Genomic DNA, 17969 nt, shown 5'->3' on the forward strand with positions numbered 1-17969 from the left:
ACTATTGGCAACCAGGTCTTCAGTAAGTGCCCAGAAATATTTCCATGGCAACAAAAAGCATTCAGCATTGCTACTGTTCTGTGCCAATTTAGCTTTAAAATATTCTATTGTGGAGAGAAACATGGTACATTAAGTGAAATAAAGTCAAGATGCAATGTTCTGAAAAGAATATAAGGATAAACATGAAACATGTATTTTGCAGAAATAGGGAAAAAAATGCCAAATGGAAGGAAAAATATTCAAAGCTAATATTGATGCTACTGAATGCCTTTGCTGAATGTCAGCCAGTCCATGTGCTCACTTACATTGTGACTTAGGGTTAGGTAACAAAGCTAACAGAAATAAGGATACCTCAAACATCTTCTCTTGATCATTTTAATCCATGACTGAAATTTTAAGTTGCCAGGGTATTACAGCCTCTCTGCATGTCTAGGTTACCATCAGAAGAGTTCATACTCTTGATGTTAGAGAATGAATCTAAAGGAAAAAGAGGAAATAAAGAGTTGAAAAATGAAATACCAAGAGCACGTGTGTGTTTTGGAAATGAAGGGTCACTTTGCAGAGCAAAACGAGTTCTTCCACATCAAAGATCTTGCGGAAGACATTTTCAAATCACAGTTCAACACCTTCTCTCCTATTATACAACTTAGTTCTAAGAAAAAAAGGCATCAGCGCCCAGCCGTCCAACTCTCAAACAGCCAACTTCATGACTATGAAGTCTTGAGACCACTGGATGGCCCTTTGTGCAGAGCATTGCAGAAATAAAAAGATAAAAGACTATTTGAGAGCATTCGCAGTGACATTCCCTCTGGTGTAAAAAAAGCTACGCAATGCCCTCTGAAGTGCTTCGCGTGGAAGTAGAGAGCTCTAGGCAGCAGCAAGGTAGGTTCTGGGGAGCTCTGTAAGGCCAGCCTTCCAGTCCGCAATGGCTCCAGACACCTGACTGAGAAAGACAACCGATAAATATTGAGAGAGTCCAACAGCAACTTGATCAGTACCCGCTCTCAGCTGGGAGAGAGGTTCGGAGTGACTCTTTCCTTTAGCTGCAGCGATGGGTTACTCTGGCATCTGACTGTCACTCTGTGTGTCTCTCACCAGGAAAATTCATCTGGTCCATAACACGTTCCTAAGCACCCTCTTTCTCAGATGTCCCTTCAGACAAGACCGCTCTGACAGCATCAGCAGCCCATTCCTGGCCCCCGTTTCCCCTGAGAGCTCACCACCTTTTCTCCCATCCACTGTGAGCAAGGGCATAGTCCAGAGACAGGACAAAGATCTGGAGGCCACCATCAGAATAATGCATTCAGCAGGTGGCTGCTCCCCAGCCCACCCTGAGAAGCCCTGGCATTTGCCATGAATCGCTCTAACAGCCCCTCTTGGGGGTACAGGCTCTGCAGCAGACAAGGTTGTGCCCTGGACAACACTTGTCCAGGAGGATCCATGGCCCTGGCACTCCCTGGAAGGACACTACCATGCCCTACTCCATGGCGTCTGTGCACACACTGGACACATGATCCAAGCACACACGGTAAATCCAGCCCTGCAGCATTGACTTGGTGCCTATGGACAAACCCTGTGGGCAGGATATCGCACAGGTGATGTATAGGGGTACCAGAAGGTAGGGGATCTGTACAGGTTAGAAGTTGGGCTCCAAGAGATACAGCTCTGGGGTGCTTAACCTAAGAACTGGCATTCATTCATTTGGAATATGAAACAAGTAGTCCCAGTTTGGGAAACAGAACAGCTAGACCAAAAGCTCTTTTTAATTATTTACTCCCTGGTCATAACAGTGTGAGGAATAGTAATAAAGAAAAGAGCTAATTTTAACATTCATTAAAGAACACCGTCAAGGTTTATACCCTCTCAGTCTGATATTCCTATTAAATACAAAAACAAACAGGCTGATCTTCCACAGTTTGCACAGAAATGGCTAAATCTGTAAGACTTCCTTAGAAGCCAAGAGTGATGAAAAGCTTTTGGTCATTATAAAACGAACATAGACACTTCAAGCCAAATTCTGAAGACCCTCAGTGAGTCTCAAGTTTTTCATCAGTTCAATATTGTAGACCCCAGCCCACCCTTCCTCCCTTATGCCCCTTCCTAGGATGTTCGTAAAGAGAGGCTTTAACCCAGCAAGACCCGAGGACGGTGTCAGCAGGACTGCAGCTTTGCTGCTTGTGGCTGGGACACAGGTCTCCATCAGTCCTCTGTGACCCAGGTAACTTTCAGCCACATTTATGGTGGTATTTAGTGAGTACAAGCCACATGGCTGAAATTCAGTCCTGAACACCATCGTCTGAAAAGCTGTTCATGTCACTTAATGATCAGAAGTCATAGTTAGGCCTATTTAAAACTGAAAATATCAAATTCAGTTCTCCTTCCCATAATCTCCTGCCTGCTGTCCTCTTCAGTCTTATTTGAAAAGTCTGTGGGGGTGGTGGGAGGAGAGGAAAGCGATTTGGGAGCCTTTCATCCATAAAATCATGAGATATGGCTGGCTTTTTAGTACAGCATTTCACAGCACATGGCACAGTAACATCTTGAGATTCCTGGCACAAAGAAACAAGGTTTGAGATTATATATATCTTTAATAGCAATGACGCAAAGGCAGATGGTTCTCAAAGCAAAGGCTTAAGGCTAAACACTCCCTTTGAAGGGTCCTGCTACCAAAAACAAAACATGGGGGGAGCAAAATACTCCTTGCTACAGCAATATGGCCTGATTGCCGTCTAATACACAGCATTTCACCCTGGAGATTTCCACTTATTTCAATGAGATTAGTTTCACGAACAAGAGAAGAATCGGAAACAGAGGAGGAAAGGTTAGATTTTTTTCTTTGGGATTTGGGGAGTTTTATTTTAGCTGTGGGAAACAAAGACAACACAGAACATAATGAGCAGATTAGCAACTAAATCAAATCAATACTAGACAAGAGAGGTCTGGATAATACTGTCAGGGTGCGTGCTAGCTGCTTACCTGCAAAACTTGCCTTGCCATTATTACTTTTTAAGGAGCCGCTCATGCTGAGGTTGTGCTCATGGCCTCCCATCCTCATAGAGGGCTCACCTTCTTCCTCAGCGATGGCAGGAAGCCGATCGAGCGGCTGGAGATCTTCATTCATCCAGTAGGATCCATTGGCTGTCAAAGACCTGGTGCTTTCAACACACTGCTCTGGTAAGCTGCTGGTATTTTTAATCTGTTTTTGCCTCTGCAGACCCATGTCAGAGCCATGAGGAAGGGCTCGTGAAGCAAGATCAGGACCCACAATGTGACCATCTTCTCTAGGATACAAGTATTCCTCATCCCAGAGGTCCAGGTGGTGTTCATCATCTGCTTCCTCAGAATACTCCTCATAAACTCCTCCATTATTCTCCAAGTCCCGGTTCCTCTCTTCTTCGGACTTACGACCCACTCCACTCAAATTCAGCAGTGAAGCAGATATAGAGTCTCCTGCTTGTTGGATAGCTTCGTATATTTGAGACATCCAAGATGACAGTGGCTGAAGGAAATTCTGAGCAGCCTCAGAAGCCATGTTTAACACTATGCCAGTATCTGGTGATCAGTTGTTCAGCTTTGCCAGCATGTCACTTATAATTCAGGGAGCTACAGAATAAGCACCATAAGAGATTACTGTAAATTGCTTGTCCATCAACACCTGTCGACACACTATCTACATAAGATGTCTAGAACTGAGAGGAGAAACAGAAAAAGGACTTCTACCCATTCAGAATACCACTAGAAATCCAGAAATGATGGACAAATTACACATATTCCTGCAGAGATCTGGAAAGCTTTCATTCAATTGCTAAACCTTATATAAAAATAAGAACAGAACATCGGAGAAGTACCTTTTCTGAAGCACACACATTCTGGTTACAGCTGTCAACAGACCTAGTAAAAAAAGTACAAAACAACTTGCAGTCAAAAATCTCAGATAATCTCCTGGCCCTGACTTCCACCACACCCTTAGCATTAGCAGGTCCAGATGGGGAAATTGAAGGGGGGAGAATTTGGGGACAATTATGTTTTGATTGATTAAAGTGACAGGCCTAAAGTTCACAGAACCAGCCCGTGGCAGACAACTCTCTCAAATGCTTTGCTCCAGAAAGGCTCTGAGGAAGCCCTCTCTGCCCACAGAGTAACACAACCCAGAGTTGTTTTGCCCTTCACAGAAATGAGCAGAACAAAGGAGGTGGAATATTATAGGTATGAAATTACTGGGAACAGGAGTGAGTTAACAAAAGCATTGGTATCATGTCAATATGTCCATTAAAACCCATAGTGGCTGGAATAAGCTACTGGTTATACCTGCTTCAGCCATATCTTCACTACAAAAGCAGACACAGACCAGATCTTTATAGCACTTCTTCAGTACAGAGCAATCATGATAAAAGTATTATAAAAGCTGGCATATTTTAACTGTTGTTGAAGTACTACCACACCTGGAATAACCACGTATTTGTATAATTGTAAATATTAACCTTTTGGATCAAGATAAACTCAGAGATATGACATTTCTGAAGCTGGGATGGAGACAGGCTGTTCCTATCTTGTTTTCTAAAAACTCATATAAAGCCTAAATAAAAACAGAGGCCTTTTTTGCTTTCATAACTTGCAGAAAGTTAAGGTGCCTTTTTGCCCAATATACATCTTCCCACATTATCACAAGACACATATTCTTTTAGGAACTCTGAGAAAAAGGAAAAACCTACAAATAGGATGATTGGTTTAGGAAGAAAGAATTAAATAGTTGCAGATTTTAGGCTAAAAGACAACTAAAAAGAAGCAAAAAGAAGCTTCAAAAATTAATACCAATGTCTTTTTGAATTTAGAGATCTAGGAGCAATCAAACTACAGAAGGGTAAATACAGTATAAGCAGCAAGAAAATAAGCTCAGCAGCAATGTGTATTACCTTGTGAAATGGTCTCCAGAGAAATGTAGTGGTAATCCCAATGTTTTAGATTTTTAAATGGAGCATGGACAAGGAGATCCCACCTTGCTTAGGGAGCAGCTTCTTTACATATGAGATCAGTGACTTAAGAGGTCTTTACCTTTTGAAACACCTGTGCAGAATAATTTTGTTCAGTGATGTTGACTTACTGTGCAGACAATTCCAACACGTTTATTACCAGCTTCAGTGTGTACTAAGAATTACAGCCCTAACAAGGGCAGTAAATGAACGTAGGTTACTAGAGCCATTTTAAAAGCCGATGGCTGTTACAAACTCTCCGGGCTCGGGGCGCGCGCTGTTCCAGTACCCACCTGTCAGCCGCTGGCCTCTGGCTCAGCCACTGGGACCAAGGTAACGCTCCCTGCCACGCGTTAAATCTTTGGCAAAGAACAGACAATGTCATGGCGTGACCTCCCAGGTGAGCCGTTCCCTTCGTTGACTCTCCTCTTTCCAACCCTGTCCTTGTCAAAGCCTCTCTGCTTTGTACAACTTATTTCCTCATAGTCCTAAACTGAGGACACGCTCCAGACAACACCCTTTCAGCATAACACAGATTTGCTACTAGTAAGTCACAGCACCACGGAAGTCACTGGGAGGAGATGGTACTTCTAACAGTGAGATTCTCCCAGGAGTGGAAGGAGGTAAATTTGGGTGGGTAAGTACTGGATGCTGGAACCTGTCATTTATTTACAGGCAACAGCAAATGAATCTCTGATTTCTGATGAAAGGAGGACTTCGTAACGCTCTGCCTCCATCTCAGCAGCAAGATACGTGACAGCAGCAGCCCTTGGAGGGCTGCAGGCATCCAAGAGTGATAGCTAACCAATGCAGATAAAACATATGGGTGCTAAAATGAAGCGCTGATCTGTTCTAAAAATCAACAGAACAGACTTGTGCTATTTGCATAGGGAATAATTAGCTCCTCTTGTTATTAGATTTCAGAGCTAGCACTCAATTGATCCAACAGAGCCATCCCACTTCTCCCGGATGCTGTGGCTGACTGCACCACGGCTCGGGCAAACATCGCGGTGCTGCGCAAGAGACTCCGCATTAGGGAGGTTGGTATCACAGCTAGAAAGACAGAGAGAGTTTTTCAAAGTGAGATTTTACTTTAGTCATGGAATTAAAGCAGTGATCTACAGTCACCTGCAGGGCTTGGATGTGGTCACCCAGTCGTCTGAACAGGCAGATAAGCCTTGAACCCGCATCTTTCATATACCAAATAGTTGTACCGATCATCTTGCTATAAGTAGGTTGGGGGGAAACATGACGCATACACACATGTATATCCACATCCACAATTCTACCCAAGACCTGGAAATTTGTCTGGATTAAAGCTGGAGAATCCCAACAAATGGTTTGATTTCAGTTTATGGACAATGGATAGACACTGAAGTGTCTATCACCCAAAAAATCTGAAGCGCTTTAGTAACACCTCCGACACACCTGTACAACTTGCAATCCAGCGCCTACTTAATCCCTACAGGGAAAAGCAATGCCATTTCCAGGGTGCCTGGCTCTGTTTAGCCTTTGTTCGGCTTCTCCTCCTGTCACCTCCCTCTTACTGAAGACTCTACAGTCAGTGATATGCTGAACAACTGGAGTTCAACTGAATTATAAATCACTTATTTTTGGTCTTGTAGCAGATGGATAAAATGTGTAACAAGCTGCAGACAAGTTTAGGCGGGCAACGTTTTTACAAACTCAACAGAGGATCAAAGGAGGCTGAGCTCTGTTATAGGCTTGCTGGTTCCCAGGAGCTCTCTCCCTTAATTAGCAGGCACTGCTCTAACAGGGTGTTTATGATATATTTCACGACATGGCCTTTTCAACATAACGCTTTTTTACTTCTGAATTCTTTAGCAATTTTTACTTGCATTAGAAAAAAAAAATAAAAGAACTGAGAAGAGCGTTTAAAATGTGTGGGAAAGAAAAATCCATTTCTTTTTGAAAGCATTCATCGAATGGGGGGGGGGGGAGGGGCTGGGGTGACCAGTTTAGCAAATTCACTTCAAGTTCCATCTTCTAAACCGAACCACAAGAATTTTCACACTGAATCAACTGCTTAACTAAAAGTTGGTATTTTTTTTTTCCTCTTGGAAAATCTGATAGCTAAAAGGATCAATGTTAAGCCTCTCACAGATACCATCATAACCTTTACTACAATCTATATTCCCTTGTCTTGATAGGATCATTATTCCTGAGTAGCGTTCCCATTGAGAGGTGCAATTACTGTACAGCTAAAAAAAGACGACTATTAGCAGAATTTCAAACACTACCACAATGCAGAGGTTTGTAATGTTAGCAAAATGTCTTTCAATCTTCTTGATATGCAGGCTCCTAAAAAATTGCCATCAGATGCACATTTCTTACAACGATTTCCCTTATTCAAGGTGTTGTAGAGCGTAGGCACAAACTTCCTTTTCTTCAGTCACTTTTTGTGTGGCCCTTGCAAAAGTTTTCTACCAAACTCCTCCCTTGCAGGGAGGCTTGTAGACCACAGGTTGAAAACAGTGTCCCAGCATATAATAACTGAACAATTTTCAAGCAAGTGTTTATTTCTGAAACACCAGATGAAGAAGAAATCCACAGCCTCACCTCTCTGCCTGGGAACGTACTGTCTGACGTAGAGACACAAGAAGAGGAAATCCGCTCCCAGCTTCCAAAGACCAGGAGACATCTTTGTCCTATCACTGTTTTAGGAAGATGTGCTTCTTTTGCCGCTGCCAAGAAAATTGTACCAAAAAGCTTTTTTAGCAGTTTGGGCAAGTTGCTGAATCCATCTGTCCATAACTGAAACTCTGAGCACTGTGCTGGGTCACAGGTTTAGACAGCCGCACTACATGTACCCAGAGAAATGATTTCTTCCTTGCCCACTTCTCAGAAATTTTAATTAAGCCATTGATAATGATTTACATTATTTCCTGATCTCATACAGAGAGCATCAGCCCCTCATGCCCACCTGGCACGCCACGGATCATATCCATAGACAGGAGCTTTATTTGCGTGGACACCTAGGAAAAGCAGTGTTACAGACCCACCATGAAGCCTTGCTCCAAGCTTAGGAGCAAAGGCCTAAACCAAGGGGTGAATCTATGCTGATGCCCAGAACATCAAGGGTCTGCGCAAAAGGCAAGGCCATTTTGCTGTTCGTGTGAAAGGAGGAGGTAAGGAAGGTTTGGAGGGGTAAGACGATTTAATAACTCCTTTTAAGCTACTGAAAACTAGAATGAGCCTGATCCTCCTTTCGGACTGGAGCCCAATTAGCACACATGTAAAATAGCAGACAGGAGATTAGAAATGTACTCTGCCGAAGGCAGGCAGCAGCAACACTGGGCCAAGAAATCCTCTATCCTAGTTCTGGGAACAATCTGGACTCTTTGCTCCTCCTGTAGTTGCCAGAATCATGCTTAACAAGATGCTAGCAAAGCCCTTCCATCCTCACAGTGAAGGATAACCAAACATTGCTACGCTGAAACTGTATTTCCAGTTAAAATTGTCACAGTGCCAAAAACAGCCTGTGCACTTGAAGCTGATCACTTGATTGGAGCCTCTTGCAGAATCGTTATGAGGAAAGTTCACAGACAGTGCCCAAGGTTCACATCAGCTGTGAGCGTCACTGCTGACCAAGTTTCCCTCAGGTAAAACAAAACAGAAAGACAGAACATCTTGCTACCTTTTTGGCCTACGTGCTATAAAAATGCTATTTATGTAGCTGAATTTAAAGCAAAAAAAAGGAAGACAGAAGCACTTCCCAAGTGATTATGTGCTTTGTAATAACACTTTGCAGCTGGTGATTCAGAAACTCCAGGGCATTCAAGAAAGATCTAATGGTTTATACCAATAAATTACACACATCTCATTGGAAACATTCATGGGTTACAAATCAACAGGCAATAAACCTACTGCTGCAACGCATTGGTCTTGCAAGCCCCAAAAGGGTGAAGTGAAAACAAAGATGAGATCAGACAGCGATGCACCCTGCTGCACGGGGTTTAGCCTACGCAGAGGAAGCCTGCAGACTTATTCCTCACTCCCAAATCACCTCCTGTCTTTGCAGGCAGCTCACTACTAGTGATGCTGTGCCAAATTAGTTGTAAAAATTGATACCCAAATGACAGAAGTGGTTTTGATCAGGATATTTAGTCCCATTGTGTCTCCTCCTTTCTTCCCATTCCTTTGTTGCATGCTCTCCTTTTGTCAAAAATAATGGCAACGATTACTGATCCTCACAGTTTCAGTGGGATGGGGAGAAGTGGAAAGGGATAGAAGAAAAAAGGAATTATGCAAATGTGACATTAATTGTTCAAAACTGTAGAGCCTTTTTCAAAAAACCCAGTTCTGTCCACCATATAGAGTATATGGTGATAAATTCAGGCAAAAAAATGCTCCTAGAAGACCAGCATCCAAATACTATGCTCAGAAGCTCCACCAGCAACAGGGCTGAGGAGCCGATGGCGATTTCCTATGCTGACCACTGCACACCTTTGTTTTTGCTTAAGACTGTAAGACCGCCTGAACTCAGAAGTGTGTTCCTTTCACGTAACTCCAGTGTGCTCACAAAACAGGGAATCTGCAACTGCACACATAGATATTATTGCCCCCAAAATATTAATACAAACCTTGAGGGAATTTTCAGGAGACAGAAAATGCAAACAGCTTCCTTGACCATAACATTTGGCCTGGATATGCCAGAGCGCCAGATTCTGCCTCAGTACTGCCGCTAAGTCCAGACTCACTCCACTGAAGCCAGTCACATCCTCCAAGCCAAAATAAGGTCCTTTGCGTTTAAAGAGCCGCTTGTCACCATAGGCACAAAAAACCTACCAGTTCTGTGACAAGTGGTAGTACAAAAAGCAACAATGAATAACTTTATTTATATTTCTCAAACTGAGGGTTACAAAAAAGGCATAAAGAAAGTCACAGATCGTTGGAGTATTAGAGGAGTGGTGTAAGTAGTGGCAACTGTGCTGCTTCAAGGTAAAGGAGTGAGAAACATCTGTAATTACTGGATTAGGGGAATGAAAGAAGAAACCTGCAGTCAGAAATTACAGCACATTCTGTAATTGAGCTGCTCTCGTTCATCGGCTTACATGAAGACAGAAGAGCCGAAAGGAAATCACAAGTTCAAAAGGCTGGAGAAACACCAATTTACACCACCGCTCGAACCCACCCACCGGTGCTGTCAAGCTGTTGTCTAGAGCAGACCCAATAGACCCAGTCCCCACCCCGCCTGCCATCGTGCTACCCAGTCTGCAGCAGCTCAACAAGCCAGGTCAATCAGAGCAATTACTTGCATGGAGATCAGCAGTGGGAGAGCATGTCTAGCTGTTTAACACAATGAAGATATTTTAGAAACATTTTGAGGAGTCACCCAGTTACTGTTACTCCTTCTTCCCCCACACACTCCATCATTACAGAGCCTATGGAAATTGCTCCGTATGGACCACCATCGAGCAGTGCAGACAGCGCTGCTCGGGAACCACAGCCCTGAGCGGCAAACGCAGTAGATGATTACCCATTCCTGGTTATCCATCTTTGTGCGTGCACATGGCCAAGTCCATAGTGCCTATCTCCTTTCACTTCTGCAAAGTCAACCACCAGTCCAGCCAGACATGCTGGGAGGCTGAGGTATCACTGGGAAAACCAGACCTAGTTTTAAATGATTTAAAAGAATTCAGAGCCATAGATCTGAGCAGGCAGTTGTCCCTATCAACTCAGGAACTGCTCCCTCAGCTACTCTTATCCTTCATTTAATTTGCTCTTGTTACAAACCAGGCTCTCTGATGTCTAGGGCACGCATCAGTGGCAACATCCACGCTGTCCCATGTCCAACCACTCTTCCTATGAGCCTCTGTAAAGGCAACTGAGAAAGTAATTTAGAAGAGCGGCTTCATTTGGGCACAAAGAAACTTCCCTTTCAAGAGCTCCTCTCCCTCCTGGCAGGTCAAGGAACATAACACTCCAACTGAGCTACATCCCTCAACCAGGTGACATGAACAACCACAGACTCGTTTCCAATCTTCACCTTGCTGAGGACCATGGAGCCTCAGAGCTACTGGGTACTCAGCATCAGGGTTACAAAGACCCACCACAGTTGTATTGCTTTGGAGAAGGACATTCCCATGCTTTCCACAACTTACCACGCTGTTGGAGGAAGCCAGGCTACTGTGCACGCCAGGCTGGTACTGTCACGCTCACCCACATGACTTCTTTCTAAACACGAAGCTAAGCCTCTGCGAGCATATGGTGGTCCCACAGGCTGCACGCGACGGGTCCCCAGTGCCTGGCTGGGGACTGACAAAGCGAGGTCGACATCCAGGCAGTGCTGCTAACATTCCTGCCTTTGTTGAGTGTTAGAGGTGTTGACGCTTTCCTTAAAGCTTCAGCTACAGGAGATGAGTGGTTTATACAAGAACTGCATCTCCGTTTATTTATTTTTGTCCTGGTTTCAGCTGGGATAGAGTTAATTTTCTTCCTAGTAGCTGGTATAGTGCTGTGTTTTGGATTTAGTATGAGAATAACGTTGATAACACACTGATGTTTTAGTTGTTGCTAAGTAGTGCTTACACTAAGTCACGGACTTCTGCTTCTCATGCTCTGCCGACTGAGAAGGCTGGAGATGCACAAGAAGCTGGGAGGGGGCACAGCCAGGACAGCTGGCCCAGACTGGCCAAAGGGATGTTCCATACCATACGGCATCATGCCCAGTACAGAAACTGGGGGAAAGCTGGCTGGGGGGACGCTGCTTGGAGACGGGCTGGGCATCAGTGGCAGGTGGTGAGCAACTGCATCGTGCATCGCTTGCTTTGTATATTCTTTTATTATTACTATTTTATTTTATTTCAATTATTAAACTGTTCTTATATCAACCCACAGAGGTGGGGTTAGTTGTTTTTTTTTCCCATTTGTCCTCTTCCGATTATCTCCCCATCCCACTGGGGAGGAGGGAGTGAGCGAGCGGCTGTGTGGTGCTCAGTTGCCAGCTGGGATTAAACCACAATTTTAAGTGTGCTGCTAGCCCCAAAGGCTAGAGTAGTGGCTGTGCAGAACAGCTTGAGAACATGAACTGCAAGTGCTCTTGAGGCTGATAAGACAGAAGGGAAAAAATGGAAAAAAATGTGTCTTCAAACCTCATGATGTTTAAGCTGATCTCACGTATCAGGGGTACATGCTTAACATCACGACAGGTGTTCAAGGCAAGGCACAACTGGAATATTTTTGTATAAAGCACAGTCAGGAAACTACAATTTCCTTCCTGGTCTGAGGTCACATCATTATAAAAAGATTAGGGTATAGAATAAAGAGGGCCCTTTTCTTTTTTGAGTCACAGCGCTGAAGCACACTGTCGGATACAGCTCTTTACACAAGGGTTTGCCCAGCACCATCACATGTTCCTGTGAAGTTCATTTCACTCACGAACTTTTGAAGCAAAGGGCTCAGCAACACTATAAACACTGTACGTAAGAACACCATCACCACCTCTTGGTCCTGAAATTCACACTACAGGAAGGGACGCCAAACCATCACAGCATGAAAAGGTCTCAGACGAGACCCCCACTGACATCTGTCAGGCCTCTGTTCAAAGGAAGGTCCTCCTTCCTTGCATGGGGGGATGCTCCAAGGGGAAATTTCACCCCCCCACACACTCCCCCACCACCTGAAAGATCACCAATGCTGTGAGGAACCACTCCAGCTGACTCCATTAAGACCAAAGGTGTGGTGTTTAATCTTTCCCTTGCTAAGGAATTCTGCATATGACCTACGTCAAGGCTCTACATTGCTCCAGTCAGCTCAGGACTGCTTCATGCCGCCACAGCTTCCTTCTGCACATGCTTGGGCATAGCCAAGCAAGCTTGATATGCGTGAAGTTAACTTTCTGCTACCCTCCCATCAGTTAAGTGTTTACCAGCTTCTCCATCAAGCTTTGCAGCCTGCTCTGGGCTCCCCCTTGCAGTGCCAAGTCCATCCTAAATACAGGCTGGCCGTGTCCAGATGAGCTCCAGCCCCCGCAGTGAATGGACTCCTGCAGCTGAGGGAGAGGCAATCAGGGCAGCTCATCCCTGCTTAAGAGATGGGCTCATCACTAAGGGCAATGAAGCAGACAAGAACAGGATCCACAAAAGCCACAAGTATCAAAAACGTTATCCATTGTGTCCTCGTAATTAAGAGGCTTTGTCCTGGAGTCTCCTGAAAGGTTTTCAATTAGTTCTTCATTTTCATAAAGATCTTTCCCTTATCTTGTTCTTTTCATAAGGACACAAACTGTGCAATTAAAATGAAATTAGGAATGAACCAGCCAGATGTATCCTAAAGCCATAACGATGGAAACACCTATTTCATTCTGTCATTTTTCCCATTCTGACGTCCGGCTCTATACAGAACAGCAAAAGCCACAACAAAAAAAAAAAAAAACAAAGAACAAACAAAAAAAAGACTTTGACACTTTACAGTACATTTTCTGAATGTCAGCCTGTGCACCTGCAAAGTGCAAAGTAGACAGATTTGCTTATGTTTCTGTACCAACTCTCTTTTTTATCACTAGATAACTCAAAACTCAGCTAGATCCAAGGACAAGAGAAACATCTCATGCACTGAACCCATACACACCTTCTCACGCTACAGCCTTCATTTACCTATGCTGTTGCAAATTGGAGCTTATCCTATTACAGATGTTATAGTCAGGCCAGAGGGATCAAAATGCAAAACCCCTTCTCTCCTATTTAGACAGTTACAAAGCTGATAGTCATAGCAGACAGATATGTTCTAACCAGTCTTAATTCCAGATGTGGAGAAGCAAAAAGATTTCCCCAATTTGAGAACTTAGAAGTGGGAAGAACAATCGTAAGTGGGTTACATGTTAAAGAACGGCAGAGTCTTTAGAATCAGGATCACCTTGTAACAAACACAGCTCACCAGAAGAAGTTGAGAAGAGGAAAAGTCAATGCTAACCAGTAAGTTACACATTACAAACCCTCCTATCCTGCTCCTTTCTACCCAGCAAAGTCAGATTCCGAATTTGAAACAAACCCTTGCTTGTCAACACTCCTCTTGGGAGAGCTCCCTCACCAGGCAACTGCCATGCTAGAAACAGCTTTTCCTGGCTTCCCGCCCAAGCTCAGGCTCCAGGCTTCTACACTCGCCATATGACACACTATGTTAGCCCAGGGTTTAATCTATTCTCTCATGCTGCTGTCCTTTAAAAGCATTAGCATTTCCTACACACATATTCCATATTGGCCTTACAAGTATCAAAATGCTATGGTGAAATTTAAACTAAATATAGGGATGATATTTTTAAATGGCTCTTAGCTCCAACTTGCCAAGCTGATTTTGTCTGAACAGAAAAAGCAGGCTCCAACTTTAAGCTTCCATTGTAGTTAATGATCACAACACATTCCTCTGCCGTATCAGATTTAGCACCTCATTAATGTGTGTGGTATTTTGCTTGTACGGCACAGCTGTAGTTAAAGTTGAATTAGTGTTTCCATTATAAACCTGTGTTTTCAAAGGTTTATTACTGAGACACATAAGATTTAGTCTGAAATGAAAATTACCATTGAGCGTGTCAGCTGGGAAGCAATTTTTTGTCCTTCAAAATTTGGAAGAAACAAAACACAAAAAAGGCAAGCCACCCTGTTTATTAATAATTCACATTTTAAAAAGCATTGCAAATACATGTTTACATGATAGCCTGTGACAGCTCCATAGAATGTCAACGCCCACACACTCCTGGGAGATGTGTCATCTTAAAAACCAAAATAAAAACCACATTTTTACACCACTTGATGGGAGGTGAAGAAAAGGGAAGAAAGACTTAAAAATAATATCAACAAAGGAAACTTATAAAAAAAACCCCATAGTCTTTGTTTAGAAACATTAAAGTTAGGACTTCCAATGGGGGGGGGGGGGCAGGGTGGGAATAATTTCAAGTACCATTTGTATTTTTAACTTTTTGGTGCCTGTCCCTGGCTCAGTAACGCATTTAGCAAGAAGCAGTCAGTCCCACTGACTTCCTATCATATGTTGGCATCCAAGCCTTCGACTGTCCATAAATCCTGGACTCTTAAGGTATAACCAGATCACGCCCTTTGCAACAGCCATGCTGAACTCAGCGTACAAGGTAAAACGTACAACAAAAAAACCTCCAGGGGCTCCACACTTTGCGATTGTGCCCTTCTACAGTTCACTTTAAGAGTGAACCACTAAGAAGCAGACCTTTTAATTGGGAAGCTTCTGAGGCCTCTTCTTGGCTGATTATTTTAATGATTATACACTTATGACAGGCAAATTTACAAACAAATGTATGATGAAATTACCAAATTCTCAGTTACCACCATTACCAGAATGGATGCATTTTTGATGGCTGAGAAACATTAAAATGTTATTTTTGTAACACAGTAAAATTCCCAGTTATTTTGGCTCCAGGATTCATGGGTTTACCCAAGACATAATGTTTCCAGACAAGAGCAAATGCATGAAAGACCGTGTAATAGCTACTACAAGAAAACCAGGACAGGTATATCCTTCGTGAGCAGAAAGGCAGTATCGTTACTCAAAATTGCTCACATTTTGCTCTCCACTGGATTAAGAAAACACTCCCACAACAGACAGAGAGTGGGGAGTGGGCTTTTTCCCCAGTGTTGCCCTCCATTTTTCAAGAGATTACTCCAGACAACAAAGATAATGGGAGCATGGTAGCAATTGCATATCCATTTGATCAAGTTTTGGAGGTTACTATAGTCTATCTAAAACCCTACTGTTTTCCACACAAATAACCCGAGACACAGCAAATGGGTCTATCTCTGTCCTCCCAGCAAGCAAAACCTCAAAAAGATCCTGTACATCAAAGGCGGTATAATACCATGATACTTACCAAGGCCCTCATGAACTCTGGACTTTTCTTTGTAGTGTTTTCTTCTCCCTTGTCGTTCCAGGCATGGGAGCCCACCTCTCTTTTCAAAGCAGAGCTTCTTGTTGATGAAGTGGAAGAGGATTGCAGGGAGGATAACGAAGACTCCGACCGCAGACAAAAACCCAACGGTCTCAGGAGCAACTAGGAACAGAAAGTCAGAAAGAAAACATCAGCGCAAGTGGGAAGAACTGCCCAGAGAAAGACATGGTTTAACCACATCTGTTTAACCACATGGCTCTGCTTCTCCATCCTCTCCCCAGAATAAACAGCAATGAAATTCAGCAGATCTTGGACTTGCATTAAATGGATACAACATCCGTGTGGGGCCAGTCTACTGAGGACATCGACAATAAGGTATGTTACACACCAAACTTGGTTCCGATCAAGGTCTTCATTTCTGTCACATGATGAACTCCAACACAGGAAAGACTCTAACTGATTTTAATAAACTTTCGTATCAATGCAGAATTCCACCAGCTTCGAGACACTCTCAATCTATACTGCAACAAGGATCCAGCCACAAAAGGGCAGTTGGTCATAAACCATTTCTGCACAGCTTGCGGTAAATTCTCAGGGGAGGCTGCGGGGAGGATTAGCTCAGGGGGCAAGAGGCCCAGACACCTCCTTTGCAGTTTGTGTATTTTCCTCTAAAACCATCAGATTACACCATAATGGTACTCACTAAGTTCATTACATTTACTAAGAACCACGTTAATGTATAGCCTATGATCCTTGTTCAACTGTTACTTTACCCTTAAGTAAGAAGTATATTACTGTACTACATAATTACCATTCTTTGCTGCAAAAGACCAGCCTCCAGCTCAGGTAATTCACTTTAGCTCCCTTGGTGTCAGGTTTGGCCACACGTAACGAGCACAGTGGATTTGCACCAGCTGACGACTTAGTCCTATACGTCAGCATCCGTCTGTCAAACTGTAGAGAAACAGTCTTGTTTCAATTTATCACGTTCTGCCTGTACCACAGGGTCTGCAACAAACCGCAGGCGCCAGCAAAAAGCTTTTAAAGACATTTCACCTCTCTCACACATATCAAAATGCCAAAACAAGGAACAAACACTACATACATCATCCAGTGTGGATGGCAAGGGCACACACATCAAAAACTGCAAGTGCCATCTACAAAAAAAAAAAAAAAAAAAATTGGCTTGTTATTCTGGTAATTACTTCACCAGGAAGGAGTGAAGTTCAGTTGTTCAATTCAAGTCAAAGACCCCATAAAAATGAAACATCAGCAGCATCAGTGGCACACCAGGGATGCCTGCGGTTGCAAAGCTGCAGCTCACAGATGAGATGAGCAGGAGGAAGGGATGTAAACACAGCCAGCCCTGCCTGTGAAACATCCCACTGGGAGCTTACAAGACTTGACTCAGCAAAAGACTTAGGCTAGAAGACCTACGCTGTCTCCAGTTGCAGCCTTGATAGGACTACGATCTAGGGGACTAAAAAAACCTAAATTAATACAAGCCAACGTTTCTCAATTGGAAATAAAAATCACCAATGCATAGCAGCAGCCCACATGTAAAACAGACAAGTGTTTGGGACTGAACCCAGAGGAATATGGGCTACACAAACTCCGGAGGTGGCTCTGACCTTGCTCACTCCAGCCTAAGGAACAGAAATATGCACTAAATTACAGCAGCTTAAACGACAACAAGATCAAGTCTACATTTCCATTGCTCTCTTCTGCATGGGCACAGTCACTTTCTGGCGATCACTTCTGTGTTCCCCTTGTGCCACACCAGCACTAAGCAGGGTCCATGAAGACAGTGGGTCTCCCTGCCAGCCTTGAAGTTTGGTGCCACAGCTTCCCTGGATAATTTGGCAGGCACATACTGGCCCAATCTTCCCCTCACACCTCAACCCAGAGAGCAGGGCTGGGGACATGAGAGTGGCTGAGTGATACATCTACTCTGGCTATTTTCAGCTGCTGAAGTCACCATTAAGTGGCTGCTGGAGCCAAGTATTAATCAAAGGAGCTGAGTATAAATCAAAGTAGCCACAACCCCAGAATATACATGACAGCCTGGCTGGGTCCCATCACTGACTCCTCCTTTTCTTGAGCATAGCATAGACAGGAAGAAG

At 43.7% G+C, this 17969-nt stretch overlaps 1 protein-coding gene across 4 annotated transcripts in view; it reads right to left on the reverse strand.

Moving 5' to 3' along the window:
• The window catches only part of SYT16 (synaptotagmin 16), a 120725-nt gene that overhangs the window by 46993 nt on the left and 55763 nt on the right, over nucleotides 1-17969 (reverse strand). For 2 of the 4 annotated variants that reach the window (XM_087747954.1, XM_087747956.1), the window contains exon 2: nucleotides 15829-16008. In XM_087747954.1, the coding sequence (XP_087604080.1) occupies nucleotides 15829-16008 (180 nt within the window). Of the gene's footprint in view, nucleotides 1-351; nucleotides 478-2976; nucleotides 3604-3848; nucleotides 3892-4913; nucleotides 5036-15828; nucleotides 16009-17969 lie in introns of those variants that run through there. The other 2 variants (XM_087747953.1, XM_087747955.1) reach the window with 2 other exon arrangements.

Source organism: Nipponia nippon, unplaced genomic scaffold (assembly GCF_047370975.1).
Source record: "Nipponia nippon isolate SJK-2023a ecotype South Korea unplaced genomic scaffold, ASM4737097v1 scaffold_11, whole genome shotgun sequence".
NCBI classification, from domain to species: domain Eukaryota; kingdom Metazoa; phylum Chordata; class Aves; order Pelecaniformes; family Threskiornithidae; genus Nipponia; species Nipponia nippon.